At 39.3% G+C, this 24309-nt stretch overlaps 1 protein-coding gene and 1 long non-coding RNA gene across 6 annotated transcripts; one reads left to right on the plus strand and one right to left on the minus strand.

Annotated features, from left to right (window-relative positions):
- Window positions 1-439: 439 nt before the first annotated feature.
- Echdc1 (ethylmalonyl-CoA decarboxylase 1) lies at window positions 440-18086 on the minus strand. 5 transcript variants are annotated; one of them, XM_042701899.1, is made up of 7 exons: window positions 17971-18086; window positions 10837-10948; window positions 10247-10468; window positions 9181-9323; window positions 6351-6403; window positions 4316-4396; window positions 440-1459 (listed from the first exon to the last, which is right to left on the minus strand). In XM_042701899.1, the coding sequence occupies exons 3-7, from the start codon at window positions 10464-10466 to the stop codon at window positions 1051-1053; spliced, it is 906 nt and encodes a 301-aa protein (XP_042557833.1). In that variant the 5' UTR covers window positions 10467-10468; window positions 10837-10948; window positions 17971-18086; the 3' UTR covers window positions 440-1050. The 5 variants fall into 5 exon arrangements, with proteins under 5 accessions (XP_042557833.1, XP_042557594.1, XP_042557679.1 ...); XM_042701660.1 differs by lacking the exon at window positions 10837-10948; XM_042701745.1 differs by lacking the exon at window positions 10837-10948 and having other exon boundaries at window positions 17947-18086.
- Window positions 18087-18151: 65 nt separating this feature from the next.
- Window positions 18152-19439, plus strand: LOC122127333. Its single transcript, XR_006151135.1, has 2 exons — window positions 18152-18265; window positions 18973-19439. It is a non-coding gene; the product is annotated as an uncharacterized LOC122127333 (long non-coding RNA).
- The last annotated feature ends 4870 nt before the right edge of the window (window positions 19440-24309 follow it).

The raw sequence follows: 24309 nt of genomic DNA on the forward strand, positions 1-24309 counted from the left end.
TGAGTAGCTAGGTTTAAGCATGCCATCAGCACCAGCTTTACCTACACATTAAGTGAGTTACTTAGATGATCAATTAGTTTGAGTTGTATCAGGTTTTTTGTTGTTGTTTGGTTTTTGCTGGTCCTGGAGCTTGAACTCAGGGCCTGAGCACTGCCCCTGAGCCTCTCTGTGCTTAAGGCTAGAGCTCTACCACTTGAGCCACAGCACCACTTCCAGCTTTTCCCATTTATTTGGTGCTGAGGAATCGAACCCAGGGCCTCATGCATGCGAAGCAAGCACTCCATCATTGAGCCACATTCCCAGTGCTGAGTTGTATCAGTTTTGATAAATTTACTACCCAAGGATAGCTTGTTACAAAAGTTAGGTAGTCTTCAAATATTGATGAAAAATGAAGATTTTGTTGTAGGATGCCTCAACCTGGAGAGCTTCAATTTTAAAACTATATCAAAAGTACTATATATTATCATATTGGAAATTCTAGTTAACATGAATGACCAGTTTGTACAGGAGACTGTGTTCCATGACATGGCTACCATTCTTTAGCAGATTATTTAATAGAAAACAGGAAAGATCAAATAACAAGACTAATTTTGTAAAAGGGAGTGAAGGACCAAGTTTACTCAAGCTGCTTCAAGCAGAAGAAAATTATTAATCATAACATTTCTTATTTTCCTGTTCTATTCACTCTCCATTTTTATTCTTTGACCAAAAGTTTAATTATTACTTTTGTAAATAATTTCCAGGTAAGAAACAAACGTTTTATGAAAAACAACCCCCAAATAAGTATAGGAAAAACATCTTTTCACAGTGATCTAAGAGCTATTATAGGAATATAGAAATTGACAGAAATAATTTTAAGCAAAAAGTGTTGTATGTCTTAGTCAAAAACTGGTAAGAATCTAAGACCAATAAATTCAGATAATCAAAAAATTATGAACAACTGAGAGCACTAGACTTGAAAATAATTCTGCTGTTCATATTAAGTAATTTTAACCTTCATGCATATTAACCATTGGAGCTTTACTTGTAGTACATCCATGTTTTTAAGAGCTATTTATTAAATTTTCCTTTCCTAGCAATAGCCTCTAAATTTGCAGGTCCACCCCACACTGTTCCTAAGAGATCCCTCTCATTCTGTAATGCCTCTTCTAAATATAGTTCTTTGCCTGAACAAACAGACTTTTTCATAGCTCTAATGACTTCTGGTGGCCCATTGATAAACTGCATTAGCCACTCTTGTGCCTCTTCTAGAGATTTAGTTTCATCTGAAGATTGCAAGATCTCTTCAACCATTCCTATATTTAAAGCTTTTTTGGAATCCAGTTTGAGAGCTCCACTTAACACTTTGAGAGCTTGTCTACTACCAATGATTTCGACCAGCCGGGAGGCACCACCCCAACTTGGAATTATACCCATCTCCTTGTGGACAAATCTGATCTCACTCTCTGCAGTCATTAACCTGAAAAAGCAAAATGGAAAATGTTACTGTCACTGTGATATATTTAATATCAAATTAAATAGTGATATATTTCATATCATGATCTGGTATGAATCTCCATTGATCTCAGAGACAAAGTATGAAAGACAATGTTAGAGAAATGTCCATCTAGGGACTGGGAATGTGGCTTAGTGGTAGAGAGTGCTTGCCTAGCAGGCAGGAAGCCCTGGGTTCGATTCCTCAGTACCACATAAACAGAAAAGGCCGGAAGTGGCTCTGTGGTTCAAGTAGTAGAGTGTTAGCCTTGAGCAAAAAAAAGCTCGAGCAGTGACCAGACCCTGAGTTCAAGCCCCAGGGCTGACAGAAAAGAAAAAAAAAAAGTCCATCTAGAATTTAATTAGTACTTAAAATTTGACTTTGTAAAAAACATTAGCAGCCAGGTGCTGGTGGCTCATGCCTGTAATCCTAACTACTCAGGAGGCTGAGATTAAGGATTGTGGTTCAAAGCCAAGTGTGGTGAAAGAAAGTATGTGAGACTCTTACCTCCAATAAACTACCAGAAAACCAGAAGTGGCACTGTGGCTCAAGTGGTAGAGCACTCACCTTGAGCTAAAGCGCTCAGGGACAGTGCCCAGGCCTAGAGGTCAAGTCCCACGACCGACAGCAAAAAACAAAAAAAAATTGTATTGTGCTTACTTATTTTCTGCAAACATGTTTTCTTCTAAAAGCCCAAATGTTATTTTTGTAAAAGGAATAGTTAACTACATGTAGAAACCTGGATCAGTACCGGGTATAGCAATGCTGTATACTGTTCAAGAAAACTGCATAGTAAGTTTCCCTCTTACTCCTCAAGATATGCAGGAGAGAAAACTGTAAGCCCAATATCCATTTAGCAAATATTAAGCACTGCCGATATGTTCTTGGTGCTGACTCTAAAGGGATGAGCAAAGTAAAATTTCTTGGGCTTTGGAAAGAAGGGACACTGAGCCGTGTAAGGTGATACCTATCATTAAAAAATAGATGGAGAAAGGAATTCATGAAATTATGTGTGTTGAGGATGTGCTATTTTAATTAGAGAAGACCTCTGAATACTTGAGCAGCTACCTAGCAACCAAAGCAAAACCATGAAAAGCAGTCCAAGAAGAAGGAATTCCAAGTGTAAAAGCCTTGAATCAGAACTGCTTACTACCTGGAGACCAAGCCAAAACAGGAGAAACAAGCAAAAAGTAATGGGGAGGCAGAGAAAATCAGAGACACAGACTTAGAGACCTTACTATGGAAAATTCAGATTTTATTCTTTAAAGTATGAAGTTATTTAGACAAAATCCACAAAAGGATTTATTAACTAAACCATATAATATTACCGTAATTCTAAATTTTACACGTGAGAAAACAGGTAACAAATACTTCAATCAAAACCATATGGCTGTGGCAGAGCCAGGACAAACTCGGGCACTTTTGGCTTCAATGTGTGTACGTTTTTGTGTGTGTATGTGCCAGTCCTGGGGTTTGAACTCAGGGCTAATACACTGCCCCTGAGTTCATTTTGTTCAAGGGTAGTGATCTTGAGCCCATAGCTCCACTTCTGGCTTGTGTGTGTGTGTGTGGGGGGGGGGGGGGGGGGGGTTAATTGGAGGTAAGAGTCTCATGGACTTTTCTGCCCAGGCTGTCTTTGAATCATGATTCTCAGATCTCATCCTGGCTCTTGTAGAGGAGTTTTAATGCCCACTTGCCTATACTTTAGAGCTCTTTAAACATATATTTAAATATTTGTATTACTAAAAACTTAAACTATATAATCCATAAATGCCTGATTTTGTGGTAAAATGGAAAAAAAAAACCTTCCACAGAGAATTTCCTATTTAGGGCCACCTCACCCTAAAGCCATTCACGGCTTCCTCATAGAACAAAAGGTAGTATCATTCTAATGCAATATGCAGTAACGACAGCAGAGGGCACTATAGACTGTTCAATTAGGAATTACTAGTTTTCAGAGGATAGGATCTCTAAATTGTCTCATATAGAAAATCTAAATTAATATCTCTAAATGAGTACAAAGTGACAAGTCATAAATTATACAAATATTCCAAATGTTGCTATTTTACATAAATTATGTCCACTGAACCTCTCATGCTGTTTTTATTGTACTATTATGCTTTTAATATAAAGATATTTTTCCAAATATGTATTTGTTACAGGTATCTATCTACTTCATAAAAGTGAAGAAAAACAAAAAAGAATGATAAAATTTACAGCATGGTTAATCCTAGTAGAAAGGAGGAGCTATGACTGAGAGGGGAAAGTAAGGGATTCCAAAAGTTATTATTACATAAGTTTTTAATTTTTTTGTAACTCATGAAACTATGTTTTATATATACAGAACAAAAATATCAGAAAGACTTCTCAGAATAATATTAGTAGGCAGGAGTTTAAGAGAGAAGATAGTGACCAAACACTGTATTATGTAAAATACTTTAAAAACAGGCTCTAAACAAAGGCTCTATAGAAGACACTTTGTGAAGTTTCCTAATGTTTAATTCTTAGTTTTCATTTTAGTTTCATAAAAACTAGAAGGCCAATATAGAAGTATGAAGTAGATACATTATAAATCCAACTATTTTAGAACTTCTCAAACTATTCAAATAAGAATAAAATGTACCAAAATACTAGAAAATATTGGTTAAGTATGTATATTCATGAGTTAACAGTAAAATAGTAATCATTCTAAACTTAGTGTCTACTTTAATGACTAACAAAAATATTCATTAACTGATTATCCTGTTTAAGAATATATAAAATATTGATGTTAAGGCAACAAAATGATCTCAGCATAGACTACTAATATTTATGTGAGAAAGAATACAATTTTTACCTTACCTGAAATCACAAGCTGTAGTAAATTCTGCTCCTCCACCCAGTGCCCGACCTTGGACTAGTGCAACACTTATTAAAGGTAGTCTATATATTAAAAGAAAAGTGGATGTGAATATTTCTAATTTCAATATTAATTTACAGATGTTTTTTCTGAATCTTGAAATTCACTCGAAACAAAATTGCTGCCATGTGTTTATAACAAATTCACCTTTAAAGGATAGTAGAACTTTAAGTTTGTGCACAAAGAAAAAACAAGTATGATACTGAAAATACAATATTCATATTAAATGTCATGTAAGTTTATCAAAATATTTCCCTGAATTATTATAGGCTTTTTAAAACTAAACCACATATTAATTTCTTTCCAAATGTTGATTCTACTGTATAATTTATAACTGCTTGAACTTTTCAAGATGACAACTAGGAATCATTCAATTATGTTTTCTTGGTCCACTTTTTATTTATATCAGGTGAAGGGTGAGAATATTAAGGTTGTTTCCAAAGAGAGAAAATGTGGTCCAGAACATAGAGTTCCAAAACTGTATTGAAGATTCCTAAGCTAGACGCCGGTTGTTCATGCTTATAATCCTAACTATTCAGGAGGCTGAGATCTGAGGATGATAGTTCAAACCCAGCCCTGGCAGGAAAGTCCATGAGACTCTTATCTCAAATTAATCACCAGAAAACTGGAAGTGGAGCTGTGGCTCAAGAGGTAGAGTGCTTGCCTTGAGCTGAAGAGCTCAGGGACAGTGCCCAATTCAAGCCCCATGACCAACAACAACCAAAAAAAGATTACTATCAAAATCTTCTAATGACTGTCTGAAATGATCCATAGGCTAACCCCATATATAGCATTATTTTGTGCTAAAATGTCTAAGTATAGAAGAAGTTTTTGTGGGTTCTAACCAAAATGAAAAGCTACAAATCAGAGTAACTGTGTATTTCTTAATGTAAACTATGCCCAAGTAAAAAGAATTATTTTTAAAGAGTAACTTTTTATATAGGGGAAAAAAAAGCAAATGTAATAGGAGAGGAATGTGAACAGGAGCTAAGACAATAGGAAAAGTATTTTATTTTTTATTTTTATTTTTTGGCCAGTTCTGGAGCTAGAACTCAGGATCTGGGCACTGTCCTTGAGACTCTCTGTGTTCAAGGCTAGCACTCTACCATGAGCCACAGCACCACTTCTGGCTTTTTCTGTTTATGTGGTACTGCAGAATCAAACCCAGGGCTTCATGCATGCTAGGCAAGCACTCTGCCACCTAAGTCACATTCTGAGCCCCAGGAAAAGTATTTTAAAGTGGTAATTTTGCGATTCTATTGATCTTTCTAGACTCAGATATGATGAGTACCAAAAATACAATAATGACTATATTAAGCATGCTTTAATGTTAATTTCTTCGATGGTATATTTTTAAATTGCCTATATTCAGAATATGCCACCAGAAAGTTACTCAGTTAAAAACCATATCAGATTTTCTGTTGTTTTGGGTGGTGGTACTAATATTTGAACTCAGGGCCTCATACTTGCTAGACAGGTGTCTACTATCACTTGGGTCATATCCCTAGCCCAAAGCATGTTGGTTTGTCATCCCAAATTCAGAAAATTTTCTCCACTTTCATGAAAATGAAAAGTAAATTCACCTTTCTTAGGAACTGTTAAACCTTTCTCCAGTCTATCTCTCTCCTTTGATACAATTCACTTTACTCAGTGAGGAAACCTAGATCTCTACTGGCTCCTGTCCAATGCCTCTAGTCTGCTCTAATTTCCACCCTTGATTTTCCCCATGTCCATTCCTTATATACTAGTTATATTAGCTCTTCAGAAAAAAAAAGAAGTCTCCTCCCTAGCTTCCATTTATAAAATAATGTGTGTAGACTTCACTACTATTTAATTAAAAAATGGCTCTCCATGCACAAAGAAATAGTTCATTTTAATTTGAACAACAACTATTTTTTAAACAGGTACAAATAATGGAATAATAAAGAGCTGAATTTAGTGCTTCAGAAATCATTTCTTGAAAGAAAGATACATTACCTAGTAAATCTTGTTAAGGTGTTTTGCATGAACATAGACAAGGCCACTCCATCCTTTAGAAAAATAAGAATAGGATCATTACATTAAGCAATATTTAATACTTTTTAAATGCAGGTTTAATAAAGTAATGAAGCCAAAAATATATCAAACTTTTTAAAAAATAAAGTTTCCACTTGTTTTGATGTTGTCTGAAATTTCAATGACATTAAATTGTTGATCTCCTAGAGCTCCTTGGGCTCAGCTGTGTGAGGCCATATAATTAGAACAGTGTAGAATTCAACTCAGGACAATGTGGAGCCAAGATATTCTCACCCATATTTAAGAAGCTAAATAAACATATACAGGCATAATCTTTTCTAAGGAAAAAAAAAACTATTTTCTTAAAAGTAGTCAAAATTCATTGCCTCTTCTTTTTCCCCTCATACACTTCAGTCTTTTTTTTTTTGTCAGTCAAGGGGCTTGAACTCTTGTGCCTGGGCGCTGTCCCTGAGCTCTTCAGCTCAAAGCTAACGCTCTACCACTTGAGTCACAGCGTCACTTCCAATTTCTAGAGGTTTATTGGAGATAAGAGTCTCAAGGACTTTCCTGCCCAGGCTGGCTTTCAACTGCGATCCTCTGATCTCAGCCTCCCAAGTAGCTACCCATGAGCCACCAGCGCCCAACTACTTCAGTCTTACTCTAAGAGTTTCTTCAGAATTTCTGAGTTGTTTATGGCAAGTTGGGTGGTTAGTATTTGTAGAAGGTGGTGAGGTCTAGTTGGTTTTAGTATATCACATAAAAACAATAGTTGAAGCAGTCAGAATAAATGAGCTTTCTCCTTTTACCTTATTCTCTCCCCTAATGTTAATACATAGTACCTTCCTTTGATCTGTTTCTTCATTGATCCTCTTAGTTTCTAGCAACATTTTACAGTCCTGATTCTCTTCCTATTTCTTTGATAGTTCCCCCTTCTCTCCAACCTCCATTACCCCCTCACACACCCAGATTTCTTCCTTGGTTCTTACTTAGCTATTCCCCTGGAAGTATGTATTCTAAAACATCCAATTGGTGATTATTTTCCTTATTCACAGTTTCTTCCTGAGAAGGCACATCTATTCTGACTGCTTCAACTATTGTTTTTATGTGATATACTAAAACCAACTAGACCTCACCACCTTCTACAAACACTAACCACTTAACTTGCCAAAAACAACTGGGAGTAAAAGAGCTGAGTATGCTGCCTGGTGCTACTACTTATTAATAACATGAATAAAAAGAAATTCAGTTTTCTCACCTATAAAGAATGAAAACTAAAAATGACCTGATCTATTTCATTTAAAGGACAACTGGAAGATAAAAAGATACCTATACACTTTAAAAGATTATGTAAGTGTAATCTTCTTACAAGAACTTCCAGGGTCACTGTAGAAATTTAAGCAACAGAGAACAAAATACCAATTTATTTACAGAAGATAAAAAAGCAAGATCAGCAGACAAAGGAGGGTATTATTCAAGCTGCACTAAGACTATGAAGGTTTTTTAAAACACCAGACTTTTCCATAAGGCTTTATACCCATTCACTGCAAAGTTAGCAGGTTTTAGTTCCTTATATCCAGATGCTTAAAATTTGTTTTGATAACTTGTTCCATCTAAAAAGAGACCTTTTAAAGTCTAAAGAATACCTATCATATCAAATTGCAGTATAATATTCATATTTACATTATTTTCTTCTATTTTGTTCCTTTTTTCTGTAACTTTTCAGGAACAATTCTTACGTTATTCTGGTGTATCTCCTAGCCTCTAATTGTCAATAAAGAATAATTCTGGAAGTTCTTTTCCTGCTCATAAAACAAGATCTACCAGAATGAAACCAAGTTTAAAAGGATCAATTACAGTTAAGGGAGGGGGCAAAAAAAAGCTAAGGAAATATAAACTGAAAGAAACAGAATATTGATAGCTGGTGATGCTGTTAAACTTGAGATTACAGTGGCAAAAACATTGACACCAAAATTGTTTTTTTCAAGTCATTAATAATTATTTTCAAAAATTATATTGTAGAGGACAATATAATCCAATTATATCATATATTCTAGTTAGCTCATCATTCTCAGAAAAAGCAAATTCATCCAATAAGTACTTGCCAGTGACACATCTGAACAACAAAGAGACAGTATGCTAAACAAAGAGCCTCATTGACGGGAAACTGTTACAAGGGGAAGTCATGTTGAGTCTCGGAACAGCTTAGCTGTAAGGGGCAGTACATTTCTATATATGAGCTGCAACTCATATAAAGCAATTTCCTAAGTCCTAAGGCCATTTTAACTAGAAATTTCAGGCTTGCATATATTTATAGGTTTCTCCTCAAAAACAAAGAATATAGTTTATATGAAAAATTACTGTCAGGAACTTTAGATACACAATTCCTACTTTTATTCATTTTAAAATTAACATATGATAAACATAGGCTATGCCTTATATAAATCCATATCATCCACAAACAGAAGTTTATTCAACTTGTTTATTTTTTAAATTTATATCATGATTAGGGTGAGTTCAAAAATATAATAAAGGATTAATCTATCCTGAAAAATGCTTTACAAAATATTTAAACTTTTGTACTCAAGGGTAGAGGTTGGGAAGATCAGGGTTTTGGGCCAGCTCGAAAAAAAGTGGTTAGATCCACATTTATTTCATCTAAGGTAACAGTTGTAGTGGGTTATAATTATAATTTCAAAGTCAAGGGAAGTGTAGATAGAATCATGGTCTGACACTAACTCAGAGCAAAATGTAAATAAAATATATCTCAGCCACAGAAGTAAAAAATCCAGTGCATAATCCACACAACACTTGCCTCAGAAGTTCCTAGGGCTTTCACAGCATTCAAGTCAGATCCTGACGAGAAAGTATTTTTTGCCCCACGAACAATGAGGCCTTTGCCTTCTGTCCAATTTTCCAATTCAATCACTTTTTCCAGAAGTTGTAACATCATAACACCTACAAGAGGCGGAAAAGGGGGAAAAATTCACAAATACAGGACACTGAAAATAATTTTTTAAAAAGTTAGAAATAGGAGGTAACAATGCTGGATAAGAAATGTACTCATTACCTTGCTCATGTAACTGTAACCATTCTGTACAGTATTTTTACAATAAAAAATATTTTAAAAAGTTAGAAATAATGTGTCATCCTGTATCTTACAAATAATATCTATGAAATACCTATTGTACTGATACAATAGAGTATACAAACTAGGTGTCTAGGACAGTCCTTGCTTTAAGAGATTAAATTCATTATGTGTCTAAATTAAAGATTAAACACACAATGTAACCCCTTAATACAATCAATATATGCTAATAAAAATGTTTTTAAATTTAAAAAATCTTACTACAAATAAATGTAGGAACATATAAATAGAAAATCAAAATATATTATATACATCTGTTCTCTCATACGCAAATTCTAGATTGAATGAAAAGAAACAAAGTTAGAATTATGAGAGAAAACATGCAAACTGAATTTGGAGCTACTTATTTTGCTTAACATAACAATACACATATAATATCTCTTCCTTTTTTATCTGTTTTGCTGGTCTTGGGGCTTGACTAAGGTTTAAGATTTCCTTCCATTCATTCTTTTTTTTTTTTTTTGCCAGGCCTGGGGCTTGAACTCTGGGCTGGGGACTGTTCCTGGGCTCTTTATGCTGAAGGCTAGCACTCTACCACTTGAGCCACAGCGCTACTTCTGGATTTTTTCTGTGATTAATTGGATATAAGAGTCTCACAGACTTCCTTGCCCAGGCTGGCTTCAAACCTAGATCCTCAGATCTCGGCCTCCTGCATAGCTAGGATTACAGGAAGGAGCCAGTGGCATCCTGCTTCCTGCCATTCTTTATCTAGAAAAAGAAAGATTTCTAGTACCTGAGAAGGCATTCATTTTACTGGGGTTGTTCAGAGTCAGTATACCAATGCCATTGTCTCCTTTCTGAAGGTCAACAGATCCACCAGGAAACTGCTGAAGTTTCTTTTTCACCTCTTCCTCATGGAAACCATGAGAAGTATTATAAAGTGACACTCCTGTTAGCTGCAATAGTTTTGTCCTTGAAGACAGAGATGATGTCATCAAAAGACTTTTTGCCATTTCTGGAAAAGAGGTAAATACATGGTTATCCAGATTAGTAACCACTAATTTGCTATTATGGACGAATAGTCTATTGTAATGGAGCTTTCTGCTAATTGGGAGGCTATCCTTACTTTCAGAAGTACTGAAAGTACTGGGCTCAATAGCACATGCCTACAGTCCCATCTACAGAAGATACTAAGGGAAAAGAATCACTTGAGCCCAGAAGTTTAAATGCAGTCTGAGCAATGCAGCAAAACCCATCTCTTACACAAGGAAAGGAAAAAAATCTTTCAGGAGATAATGTTTGGAATTCCATTTTTATTTCTTTCATAGACCAAACAATTCACAAAACATATTATTTCAGGATAGCATCAAGAGAAGATGGTACCTTGAAATGCATTTATTGAGATTCAACTCATTAGAATGATTAAGGGAAAATATTTTCTGTGCTTCGTGCCATCTTATGCCTTTCTCTTCAGTCTATTTTTTCATCCTTCAACCTTTAAAAGAGTAATTTTAAAAAAAGAGTAATTCAGCCTGTACAGAATGCTACAAGAATCATTTTATTCTAAGCATTATACTTATCTTCCTCAATGCTTTCAAATAAAAAAAAAAACTGGAAAGGTGCTGGTGGCTCATGCTTGTGATCCTAGCTACTTAAGAGACTGAAATCAAAGCCAGCCTGGCCAAGAAAGTCTATGAGACTTATCTCCCTTCAACAAACCACCAAAAAAGTGGAAGTGGAGCTGTGGCTCAAAGTGGTAGATTGCTACCCTTGAGCAGAAGAGCTCAGAGACAGCTCCCAGTCCCTGAGCTCAAGCTCCCCAACCGATCAAAACAAAACAAAAAACCTGGAAAGGGTCTTTTGGAAAAAGGGACATGAGCTAGAAGTGCTTGTGGGTCATTTTGTTGTTGATTCTGCCATTCTTATTTTATATACACATCAGGGCTGCCCTAACATTTCCTTTGCTTATATAAACATTTCTGTTAATATAAAACACACATTCAAAAAAGCATATAAAACTGTTGGGAGCCAGAGACACGTCATGTCCCACCTGTCCACTGGAAGAAACATATATTGCAGCAACATCCTGAACTTGTCACACTTGCCCATGGCCTGAAGTGCAATAGCTGACAGTCCATGAGGCATAAGCCCTCAAAGCAGCATTCACACCAATACTCCTCAAACTCTTCAATGACATTGAAGGTGAAAGTTCTCTACAAAACTCATTCTATGAAACCAGCATAACCCTCATCCCAAAACCAGACAGGGACCTATCATAGAAAGAGAACTATAGACTCATTTCTTTGATGAACATCGATGCAAAACTTCTCAACAAAATTCTGGCTATCAACTTCAACAAATCATCAAAAAAAATTATATACTATGATCAAACAAGATTCATTCCAGGGATACAAAGCTGGTTCAATAAATGCAAGTCAATTAATGTAATTCATCACATCAATAGGAGCAAGAACAAGAACCACCTGCTCATATCAATAGATACAGAAAAAGCATTTGACAAGATCTAAGATTCACTTATGATGAAAGCTCTAGAACATTCCTCTCAATATAATAAAGGCTGTATATGACAAACCTACAGCTAGCATTACACTTAATGGAGAAAAGTTAAGGCCATTACATCTAAAATAAGGAACAAGACAAGGATTTCTGCTCTCTCCACTCCTCTTCAATAAAGTATTAGAATTCCTAGCTAGAGCAATAAGGCAAAAGGCAAACATAAAGGGGATACAAATAGGGAAAGATGAAGTAAAACTCTCTTCTCTTTGCAGATGACCTGATCCTGTATTTAAAGAACACCATAGACTCTGCTCCCAAGTTACTTGAGCTGATCTGAAACTTTGGCAAAGTGGCAGGGCATAAAATTAATCTTCAAAAAACAATGGCTTTTCTGTATGCCAACAATGAGAAGAGTGAGGCTGAAATCAGGAAATCAACTCCTTTTGTAATAGCCTCAAAAAAAAAAAAAGCAAACAAACTAGGAATTAACCAAAGAAGTGAAAGACCTCTATGATGAAAACTATAAACACCTCCCATACTCATGGATTGGGAGGATTAAAATCATGAAAATGGCAACACTGACAAAGGCAATCTACAAATTCAATGCAATACCCATCATTATCCCAACATCATTCTTTAATGAAATAGAGGAAGCAATCCAAAAGTTCATATGGAATAATAAAAGGCCTTGAATAGCAAAAATAATCCATAGCAGAAAGAACAGTGCTGGAGGAATATCAATACCAAACTTCAAACTCTATTACAAAACTATAGTAATAAAAACAGCTTGTTACTGGCATGAGAACAGGCCTGAGGACCAATGGAATAAAATTGAAGACCCAGAAATGAACCCACAAACCTATGGCCACCTAATCTTCAATAAGGGAGCCAAAAAAATAGAATGGACCTTTTCAACAAATGGTGCTGGCAGAATTAAACACCTGTAGAAAACTATAGTTAGATCCTTAAAAATCAACCTGCACCAGAATCAATTCCAAATGGATCAAAGACCCAGAGGTAAATGCAGATACCCTGAAAACATTACAGGAATAAGAGAAACGCTAGGGCTTCTTAGCACAGCTCAAGACTTTCTTAATTAAGACCCAGAAACACAATAAATCAAAGAAAAGTTAGACAAATGGGATTGCATGAAACTGCAGAGCTTCTGCATGACTAGCCAGATAAATAGAAAGCCTACAGATTGGAAGAAGACCTTCTTTGGCAATACAACAGACAAGGACCTCATATCTAAAATATACTTAGAACTCCAAAAATTAAATCCCCCAATAAACAAATCCCCAAAGAAACAACCACCTCATTAATAAGTGGGCTAAAGACTTAAGAGACTACCCTGAAGAGGAAATAAGAATGGCCAATAGACACATGAAGAAATGCTCAACATCTCTGGCCATAAAAGAATGCAAATCAAGACAACATGGAGATTTGATCTTATTCCCATTACAATGGCCATTATCAAGATATCTAACAACAACAGATGCTGGCAGGGATGTGGCTAAAAGGGAACTATACTGTTGGTGGGAGCATAAACTTTTTCAACAACCCTGGAAAGCAGTACGGAAGTTCCTCAAAAGACTAAACATAGAGCTCCCCTATAATCCAGCAATCCTACTTCTGGGCATTTACACAAATTACCACAAACAAGGCCATACTAAAGCTACCAGTACAACCATGATTGCTGAATTATTTACCATAGCTAAGATATGGAACCAACCCAGATGCCTCTCAGTAGATGAATAGATTAATTATATATATATATATATATATATATATATGTATATATATATATATATATATTATGCTTCCATCAGAAAGAATGACATCACCCCATTTGTAAGGAAATGGAAAGACTTGGAAAAAATCATATTAAGTAAAGCAAGCTAGACCCAAAGAAACACAGACTTCCCTCATTTGTAATAATTAGAATATATCTAGGATGTCCTAGAAGAGGATCACAATAGCTCAATAGCTATGTACGTATGACCATATAAAATGATGCTAAGCGAAATGAACTCCAAGATATGGGAAAATATGGAAACAAGAGGTTTTTCTTTGATGTTGTTGTTTTTAACGTACTATGTAAAGTTATTTCTTTTTTTCTTGCGTTTTTTTCTTTTTTTCCCCTTGTTGTCCCTCTATTTGATTTTGGTACCCTGTGTCTTATATCTGAATTAGGGAAGGGAAGGGGAACAATAAAATGGTGAGACAAAGGACAAAGTGCAAAGCAATGCAACAGCAATACTCAGAAGACAACATGTTGGAAATGAACTTTACAACTGGGGGGGAGGTATTGAGGGAGGGAAGGTGGGAGAACGAGGTGGGAGTTAACAATATTGGACAAGAAATGTATTCACTATCTTACGTATGTAACTGTAACCCCTCTGTATATCACCTTGAAAATAAAATACAATTTTAAAAAATGGACATTTCTCTCACCTTAACATTTAAGCTAGACATTTAGCTCAGCTATTTCTAACCACAGGATTTCTGTTCCTGCATTAACAAAGCTGCTGGGCACCTGCTTAATGCAACTTAATAGTATCTGTATCGGTCCCTTCCCCTCTTTATAAGGAAAAACTCTGTACGTATAAATAAACATGCTGAACTAGAACCTGGGTGTAATATCTGAGTTGCCCTGCAACCCTGTTTGTTTCTGGGGGTTTGCAGATGGGCAAATTTATGGGGGGTGGGGGGTAAACGCCTTTTGCTCACCAAAATGTAAGCCCCGCCTTTTGCCCTCCAAATTCAAGAGCTAATTCAAACCAAAATGATAGGTTAGTTTAAACCGCTACTGTAAGGCAAACTGTAACTTCATTGGCCACCTGCGTGTGGCCTGACATGACTATGAAACCTCTTGTGTGTGTTGCAAACTCATTGGTCACCTGCGTGTGTCCAGACTTGACTGCATGGATTTTGCCTTTAAAAACCCTGGCTTGTGGACCATTCGGGTTCACAGTTTCAGCTCCCAAGTCTGTGCTGTGTCTCTGGTCAGCTATCTACTTCCCCAATAAATTCATCTTTTCGCATGAGGCTGTATCTGAGTGTCTTCCACATAACACTGGGTAGCTAAAGTCCCTCAGATTTCTGGGTGCTGATAGCCTACGTGGTCCAGCTTTTTCTAAGGTAGGTGTGTGTGTGTGTGTGTGTGTGTGTTCCTCAATTTCCTCTCAATCTCCTACTGTCTTCCCTCAGAGACAGCTTGTGTGTGTGTGTGTGTGTTCCTCAATTTCCTCTCAAACTCCTACTGTCTTCCCTCAGAGACAGCTTGAAATGGATAGTCCATGGCATAAAACATAGAGCTCAATGATTTTTCATGAAATAGTAAGAAAGATAATATAATCCACACCTCAAGAGGCCCCTGTGTTACCTTTCCGACTTAGCCCCTCAAGTAAGGATGATTATCAGACAACCTCAATTACTTTACTGGCTATTATATGTTACAAAAGTTGGATTATATTTTTTTTGTGTTTAGTTTCAACATAGTTTTTTACATTCATGATTGCTATTATAATTAAGTCTATAAAGAGTCAATTCTTCTCATTCCAAGCCTTAAAGAATATGCTGAAATTTATGTATTCTAATGTTAATAGATATATGGGTTGTTAGTAATTTTTTTGTATTAAGTATTTTTTTGTATTTATGTTTCTTTTTCCAATACTTATTTGTGATGGTATATATTTAGGAATGGAAAGCTTGGGTTGGTGTGCTGCACCTCCACTTCTATTGGATGTTAAATATGTAACACTTTTCCTAATTAGTTTTTTAAGCTATTAGTACCTCAAAATTGACCATAGTGGTGTTACCAATCGGTCTTCTTGTGAAGTTACACTTCCACACATATACACACAGAGAGAGCTGGATGGCCAGAATACTAAAAATTGTAACATATATAATTAATTGTTCATTTGCTCATAAAACATGCTGCTAGTTAACTTTCTAAAATGGCCATACCAATGATTTGGTACAAAGTATATTGTTACAAAGGAATAAACGTTCTAGTTATTCCACAACCATGTGTATCACTTGTATTCTAATGGGCTGTAGCTCATTTTAGTTTCATTTTGTATTTCTATGGTTGTAAAATGAAGAAAAAAATTTTTTTGAGACAGGGTCTCATTATTTTGTGCAGGTGATGCAGAACTAAGTGCAAGGTAGCCTTGTGAAACTCCCCATCTAAATTCATGAAGTTCGGGCCTCACCCTCTTAAGTAATGAAATACAGGTAAGCAGTGCCCTTTCTTGGTTCTTAACTCCATTTTTATGTTTACTATTCCTTTGCATAATAAACTTCTGTAAAGTGCTTATTTAATCTTTTGCCTATTTTTTTGTCTTTTACTGAACTACTGAACTGAGATCTTTCATCTTCTGCCAGAAGCTTTCCTAAAGCCTGTAAGACAATATATTTCACACACTGATCTCCAAATCAGATAATAGCGGCAGTATAGACAACACTAATATCCTAATAATCGAAATGTAAGATTTCCCAATACCTATTTAATACAAAAAGTTCCAAAGTTCCTCTGCTACACCCATCCACAATAAACAAAGTTCAAATCCTTCGGGCTTTTTGTTGTTATGAAAATTTTAGTAGATATGATTGACATCTTTTTCCTAAATTTTTCTAATACTCTACACACACAACAGGTACACTCAGAACATCTAAATCCCTTATCAAAATCCTATCTGACACAACTACGTCAATTGGACTGTCATAAATGTAGTTGCTGAAACGGCAGCTACAGTTGCCTAGACCAGTGCCTGAAAAGTTAATTTTCTTTTTCTTTTTTTTGGGGGGGGGGGTCCGGTTGTGGGGCCTGAACTCTGGGTCTGGGCGCTGTCCCTCAGCTCTTCAGCTCAAGGCTAGTGCTCTACCACTTGAACCACGGCGCCACTTCCGGCTTTTTTCTTATGTGGTGCTGAGGAATCAAACCCAGGGCCTCATGCACTGCAAGGCAAGTGCTCTACCACTGAGCCACCTTCCCAGCCCTGAAAAGTTAATTTTCTTATAACCCCAAACTCCACCCAGAGGTGGAAGAATCTAGCCACAACCAACTTTCCATCCGCCCTAGTTATCATTCTCATAACTCACCGTTTCAACTCCAGTATCTGTTCACAAGCCGGTTCCCCTTGGTGAAATGCTCACCACTGCCTGTGACCCAGCTAATTACCATCCACTCATCTTTCAGGTGAGAACCCAATGGGGTGTCAGCTAAAGATCACCTGACTTGTTACCCTGCCCCACCCAGTGGATTTTGTAATCCTACTTCACCCCAGCTTATTTCTAGCAACACAGTGCTAGGTCCTCAAAAGATGTAGTCCTCCGCGACTCCTGTCCAGGGCCTGCATATCTGTATACCTGCAGCATGCAGAATATCCACTTTCCAGTTAGTGTTTTACTAGTGGAGCCGCAGCCCAAGTTAGTACCGGGGGTTCCTAAGTATTCAGAAACTGTTCTGGTGCGTAAACTCACAGCCTTCCTGTACTAAAGGACACGTTCGAGTCTGCGATGTTTCGCTCATCTTTCCCCACTGCCCGCCAAGCCCAGCAGAGCCGGGCTATGGCGGCGCTCGGCAGTGCGAGCAACGCCCAGCAGAGGGCAGTGCGCAGGCGCCGAGGCTCGCGGGGGAAGCGGCCGCCCGGACGCCGGGTTCAGGTTCGTGGGGATTCACCTGGAAGGAAGCCAGCACCCATCCTCCCCAAAACACTCAAGACTCGTCCGGAGAGGACGGAGCAGCCAAACCACAGAATACAAAGTCCCGGAGGCTCCGTGGCGACCGCCCCTTCGACCGCCCCTGCGCTCTCCCTCGACCCTCTTCCGGTCTGCGACCCTCTTCCGGTCTCGCGACCCTCTTCCGGCCCCCTTCCCCCGCCCCCGGCTTCCGCCTTCGTGTCTTTGCCCCTCTTCCCAGCGAACTCCCCGCCCACCTACCCCCCCACCCCCACACACGGGAGCCCACACCTCCAGCTTTCCCTGTCTCCTTACTTCTCCCCAGAGATGCCCTTCCGCTCCCTTGCGTGGATTTGCTACTTTTAATTCTTCCCCAGCCAGCCCTTCGCTCATCTCTCCTCAGGCCACTTCCCCTGCAGGGCCAATCTCTAGGAAGAGCTCGCACGACGCAGGAAGTCCCGCCCTCCCGTCCGGGCCCCGCACTCTCAAGGTTAGGCTCACCAGGAGGACCCGGGCTCTGGCGGCACTTGATTCCTATGCTTCGTGACCCAGCTGTTCTGCATTGACCTGGCCAGAAGTAGTGGGAAAGAAGAGAGTTTTCCTTCAGGAGGTTGTTTCTGCTGGGGTTTTGGTCACAGAGATTACAGTGCAGTATGTAATCGGTGCCTTAAGCTGTTAGACTCTGTGGAACTGTAAAGTTACTTGAGTGAATAGTGATCTTGGAAAACGAATCCATGTCACAGTGAAGGTAGTAAGCAGATGTGTAGTAACTTTTACTGTAAGCATCTGTCCCAGGTTGGCAGCTGTGGTTAGTTTGATCTGTTACTTGTTGGATGACTCCCTGATCCTATTAAGTAGAAAGCAAATGGTATCATTTGAGGGTATACCCTCTCAACGTTTTTTTTGCAGTAGCAGATGAATTAGGCAGTTAGTTGGAAAACCTGATGACTGAGAACAATGGCTTAGAGATTAATAGCCACTTGCTCTTCTACTGATATTACATGAATAATTTGTTTTATACCGAGGGATCTGGTGACCGAGGAGCTCTACTGCCCACAAAATGACTAGCCGGGACCTGTCAATCCAAGGTCAAAGGCACCCCAACTCGACATATGGAAAGAATTAGTGACACACAACTCAGTTTATAGGATCCAATGACACATAATGCATTTTTTAAGAATGACTGCAAACCTCAGTAAAAGCTTGAGGTTTTGGAAGCATCAGTTCAACTGCTGCTTCTTGAGCCTGTCTACTCCACCATTAATAAGACTGCTTCCTGATCTTCATTTCTCTCCTTGCATTATTTTTTCTCTTCAGGAACCATTTCACCCTTACTAGTGACCCAGGCTGAAGTCATATGAGTATTTCATCATTCAAGGAATTTGCCAAGAAGTTGAGGAGATGAAATGTGCCTTCAAAAACTGAAAGGAAAAACAACAATAACAACAAAACTATCAAGTTCAAAGAACATTAGAAGTTTGGAGGAGGGAAAATGACAACCAGTGAATGGACAAAGACAACATAAAAAAATACTGACAGGCTGCTGAAGGTCAGAGGCAGCCAAGAAAAGCCACTTCCTTATACACCACCTGTCTCAAATATATACCACCTGTCCCAACGCCTGAACCTGCTCAAACTTGCAAAACAATTTACGTGCTAATAGTTCCTGCCGACCCCAGCCATATAAACCCTGTTACAACCAGACTCGGTGCCACCTCTGTCATCCCGACCAGAGAGTTCGCCTGGCAACATACCCCAATAAACTTTTATTTTATTCACCTTTACCTCTTCCTGCATGTTCTTTCCTTGCCTAAAACCTTATATCTGGTGCTGAACCAGGGAAAGTGGTAGTGCTTTGCTTCCCTCTAGGGTGACCAACAGGCATTGTTCTTTCTCAGCCTCTCTCCTCCCTTCCTCCTTTCCAGAGGCCTCCCCCATTGGGAGCACAGAGCTTACTTTTGGCTAAACAGCCACCTGAAAAGACCTGATGGCCTTTGCCTCTGTAAGTGGTGCATATCCCGTGGACAGCCACCTAGTGGCTTGGGATATTATTGGCTATCTGTGTAAACCCAGCAGAGGCCTCTACCCTTACTTACCTCTCTCTGTCTCAGTCTCTCTCTGTCTCTGTCTCTTTGTCTCTGTCTCTGTGTCTCTCTGTCTCTGTCTCTGTCTCTGTCTCTCTCTCTCTCTCTCTCTCTCTCTCTCTCCCTCTCCCACTGTCTCTTTTCGTTGGACCAGGACCTCAGTCTTCTGTACATCCACCACATTCGGATTTGGTGAGTCCCCACCTCCCCTCCCATGGCGTCCTGGCTTGCTCTCAGGGAACTCAGCTCCTTCCATTCCATTCCCATAAAATCACGGGCTCCTGTCCTAGTCTCCCTTCAGCCTTTGGTCTAGGTGCTGAGAACAATCGAGGGACGCCTGGTCTTCTCTGTCACCTCCATTTTTTTTTAGTAACTCTTTGGCTAAGACAGGGATGCCTTCTTCAGCCTTAGTTTCAACCCAGGCACTCCTGGGCACGATGTGAAACCAAAATTCCAAACTGGACCAACATACTCTTCTGGGTTGCTTATTGGCTAATCTCGAACCTCTAAGCCTAAGACTTGACCTTATTCTTCCTTGGTAACTGAGAATGGCCTATATACCAGCTTGATAACCATTCATGCCAGCCTGAAAAATGGGACTTTCAATTTCAATATACTAACCTATCTCTGCAATTTCTATGAGTGGATGGTAAAGTGGGCTGAAATTCCTATCTTCCAGGGATTCTTCTACTTATGTTCCCCTCCCTCCCTCTCTCTCCTGGCCCTATCTCAAATCTTGCTTATGTGGCAAGATCCTTCCAAAAGCCCTCCCCCTCTCTCTTCCTCTTCTGACCTTCTCAACTCTCAGTTATCCTTCCCACCTGTGGCATGTCTACTGCCCTAGGCTCCATCTGATCCTACTGGGCCGAGGGTCTCATATCTCACCTGGCATGATCTCCATGTTCTACTCTCCTCCACTCTTACCATGGAGGGGCATGAGCCCAGGCTCATGAGGACAAGATCCACCTTACAGATACTACCATGCCCGTGGGAACTGAGGCAGTCCACAGACAGGACCCTCATTGACAATATCAGAGGGTGGCAATGGCTGCTTGTGTAAAGATGATTCAGTGCCTTTTGGCTCTATAACAGGTACCTCCCATAAGGTGATTAACTTTGACAGACTGGGAAATTACTCAACTTCAGGATGAAAGCCCCGCTGCCTTTCTAGCTAGACTTACTGAGGCCCTCCCTAATTACACCCGCTTGAACTCCACCTCTCCAGCTGGGGCAAGCTTTTTGGCCTCTCATTTTACTTCTCAGTCAGCCCCAAACATAAACATAAGAGAAAACTTTAAAAAGACTGAGGATGGCCCTCAAACCCCTATCTGAGACCTGGTGAACATGGCCTTTAAAGTTTCCATGCCCCTGAGGAACAGGAAAAGGCTGATGAGGAAGCCTGTTCTGGACAAAAGGTGGCCTACCAAGCCCAAGCTCTGGTCTCTGCCCTAAGGCCTTCTACAACACGCTGCTCTGGAGAAAAGTGACAACCACCTGGACGCTGCTGCAAGTGTGGCCAGGAGGGGCACTGGGCAAGGCGATGCCCTAAACCCCATCCCCCCCAGATAACCATGTCCACTGTGTATTCAGAAGGGACACTGGAAGACTGACTGCCCCTCTGCGCCTAGTTGTGGGGGTACAGCCCCCTAACTAGCTGGCTTCAGTCCTGGGCCTGGCTGCTGAAGACTGAGGTTGCCCTGCTTTGCTGACCCCAATCACCCTTGTTGAGCCTAGGTAGCAATCCAGGTAGCAGGTAAAGCCATTTCCTTTTTGGACAAAAGGGAGGCTGCCTATTTGGTCCTCCCTTGCTACGCAGGCCACGTAATTCCTTCCCAGGTCTCTGTTATGGGAGTTGATGGACATCCCTCCCAGCCCCCAGTGATGGACCCTCTTATGTGCCTGATATATGCAATGGAGGTAGTAAGAGGAGTGAGACCCAGCCCTGCTCTTAGCCTTAAAATCTAGCAAAACTTTCCATCTAACCATTGCCTTGAGGCAGTTCTGAGATAACCCAGTTCCACAAGCCAAAGGAAAAAAATGTGCATTTTTAAACTCTAGCCACAAAGAAGCTCAAAGGATTGCAAAGGGTAAACAGGTAGTAAAGAAAGTCTTGGGCTGGGCACCAGTGGCTCACACCTGTAATCCTAGCTACACAGGAGGCTGAGATCTGAGGATCACAGTTCAAAGCAAGCCCCAGCAGGAAAGTCAGTGAGACTCTTATCTCCAATAAAAACCACTAGAAAACCGGAAGTGGCACTATGGCTCAAGTGGTAGAGCTCTTGCCTTGAGCTGAAGAGCTGAGGGATAGTGCTCAAGCAGTAGAGCTCAGCTGAAGAGTTGAGGGATAGCGCTCAAGCCCAGAGTTCAAGCCCCACAGCCAACAACAACAACAACAGAAGTGTTGGGAAAGGAATTAGGGGGAAAATGGTCTCCTCTGGAGAGTCAGGATTGGTGCACTGAAGGGCAAGGTGAGTTGGCTTCTACCCCATGACCTCTAGCCTCAGTCCAGCGCCAACTTACCTTCCTGGCACAGATTGCTCTTCAAAATTGCTGAGCCTTGGACCTTCTAACAGCTAAAAAAGGTGGGACCTGCCTATTCTTGTGGGGACAATGTTGTTATATTAATGAATCACGTTTAGTAGAACAAAACATTGAGATCCTAAATAACCTAAAAGAGGAGCTCAAACATCAGCAGTGCAGGGGCTTATTCTGGATTAGTTCCATAGCCCCCTTGCTGGATGGTTACTACCCTTGGTAGACCCATTAATTTTAATTTGTCTTTTCTTTTTATTGTCCCATGCCTCTTGAGATCTATCCAGAGCTGCATCCAAGAAATGACCAGAGGGACGGTTAATCAGCTTCTTCTTCTTCTCCACCTGTACACTCACCTGCCAACTACCCCTCCAGTATCCTAGACAACTGGGTTACAGCCCCATGATGTCCCTGTCCAGCAGGAAGTAGCCAGATAACGATTGATGCCCTATTACCAAAGATGCGGGAATGACAGGCCACTGGAGGGCAGAGGCAGCCAAGAAAAGCCACTTCCTTGTATACAACCTGTTCCAATTATACACCACCTGTCCCAATCGTTCTTTGGGGCCACTAGCCTAAAACTGCTCAAACTTGAAAAACAAGTTACATGCTAAAAGTTCCTGCTGACTCTGGCCATATAAACCCTTCTACAACTAGACTCTGAGCAACCTCTCTGATCTGGACCAGAGAGGCCACCAGGGAGCATTCTCCAATAAACTTTTTCTTGCTCTACCTTCACCTCCTCCTTCCTGCATGTTCTTTCCCTGCCTAAAACCTTGCAAGTACATTTTCTGTAGTGACTATGGTTGTTTCTTTTTTCTATGGAGATCTACAATGAAATGTGTCCTGTGGTCCAGTGAGAAATTACTAGTGGACTGTAATAATGAAGTATGTTAGTAATTTTGTTTATAGGTCATGTTGTGTAATCCTTTCTCCTATCTATATATGTTTTAGAAATTACTCCTGATAAATTGTACTAGACCTAGACACTTGTTTATGTGAAACAGGAAGCTGTGAGAGAGATGAAGCCTGAATTAAAATAACTGGTTCTCACTGCCTTACTCTGTAGAAAGCCACAAAGTTTTCTATGTCTAAACCTAGTTTTCCTCGGGTTTTCTTCCCCCTCCCCTACCCTCAGGGGTATGGTATTCTAATTGCTTATGCATGTGTACCTGAACCCATACTTTATAATGAAGACCCTTTCAGTGAAATAATTATTGTGGTCAACCAAAAATTAAGGCGAATGAACATCAGTATGTTATTATATCCTGGTTTCTGACAAAAATGGCCACTTTCAAAGTTATTTCCATTCTCATAAAATACAGGCCTAATTATAATTATTCTAACTTACCTTCATTTACCTCACTATTAAAGTATTTTCTTTCCCTTCTCACTTGTATAATGTTCAGACTTTTATATATTTATTTTCATTTGCAGCCCTAGTTATCCAACCCATCCTAGTCAATGTGTCCTAGATATACTCCCAGCCCTGTAGTCAGATTTTTTTGGTATCCATTCTTCTTGAGAAATTGATGTTAAGTAGTGTTGCGATACATAAAATTTTCTATGTTATACACAACTGCATTTTAAACTTTATAATACTCTCAAAGGACTTTGTGATGAATTTTGACCAAACTTAACATCATTCCATACCTTTGTATTTCTAGTTAATGGAGAAAAGTGGGTATTTTGATGAAATATTAAATGCATCAAAAATTAAGAAAATGTGATTTTCTACTGTCTTATAGCTCTCTCATGCTGACTTCCACAGTCTCTTTCTCTCCCCCCCTCCCTCCTCCTTCCCTCTCTCTCTTTCCTTTTGTGGCAGTACTGAGTCTTGAATTCAGTCTTGTACTCTCACTGGGCCTTGGTGCTCACAATTGATTCTCTTGGTTAATTGGACATATGCTAATCTGTAACAGTAGATTGTCATTCAAATGCCACAGTGAACACTTCTTGCCTCACTTTAGTACCTTAATTTTAATAAATATTGTTTTACTCTATGCTCACATGTCAGTTTTCATGCACAGTAAATTAT

This window comes from Dipodomys spectabilis, unplaced genomic scaffold, assembly GCF_019054845.1.
Source record: "Dipodomys spectabilis isolate Male_0828 unplaced genomic scaffold, ASM1905484v1 ptg000001l, whole genome shotgun sequence".
NCBI classification, from domain to species: Eukaryota; Metazoa; Chordata; class Mammalia; order Rodentia; family Heteromyidae; genus Dipodomys; species Dipodomys spectabilis.

Coding starts and splice junctions, on each gene's coding strand:
- Echdc1 (XM_042701578.1), bottom strand. CDS start 17,678: ATGGGTGCTGGCTTCCTTCCAG. Junction 6,404..9,180: donor AAGCCCTAGGAACTTCTGAG/GCAAGTGTTGTG, acceptor ATTTTTCTAAAG/GATGGAGTGGCCTTGTCTAT. Junction 1,460..4,315: donor ACTACAGCTTGTGATTTCAG/GTAAGGTAAAAA, acceptor TTGCTTTTTCAG/GTTAATGACTGCAGAGAGTG.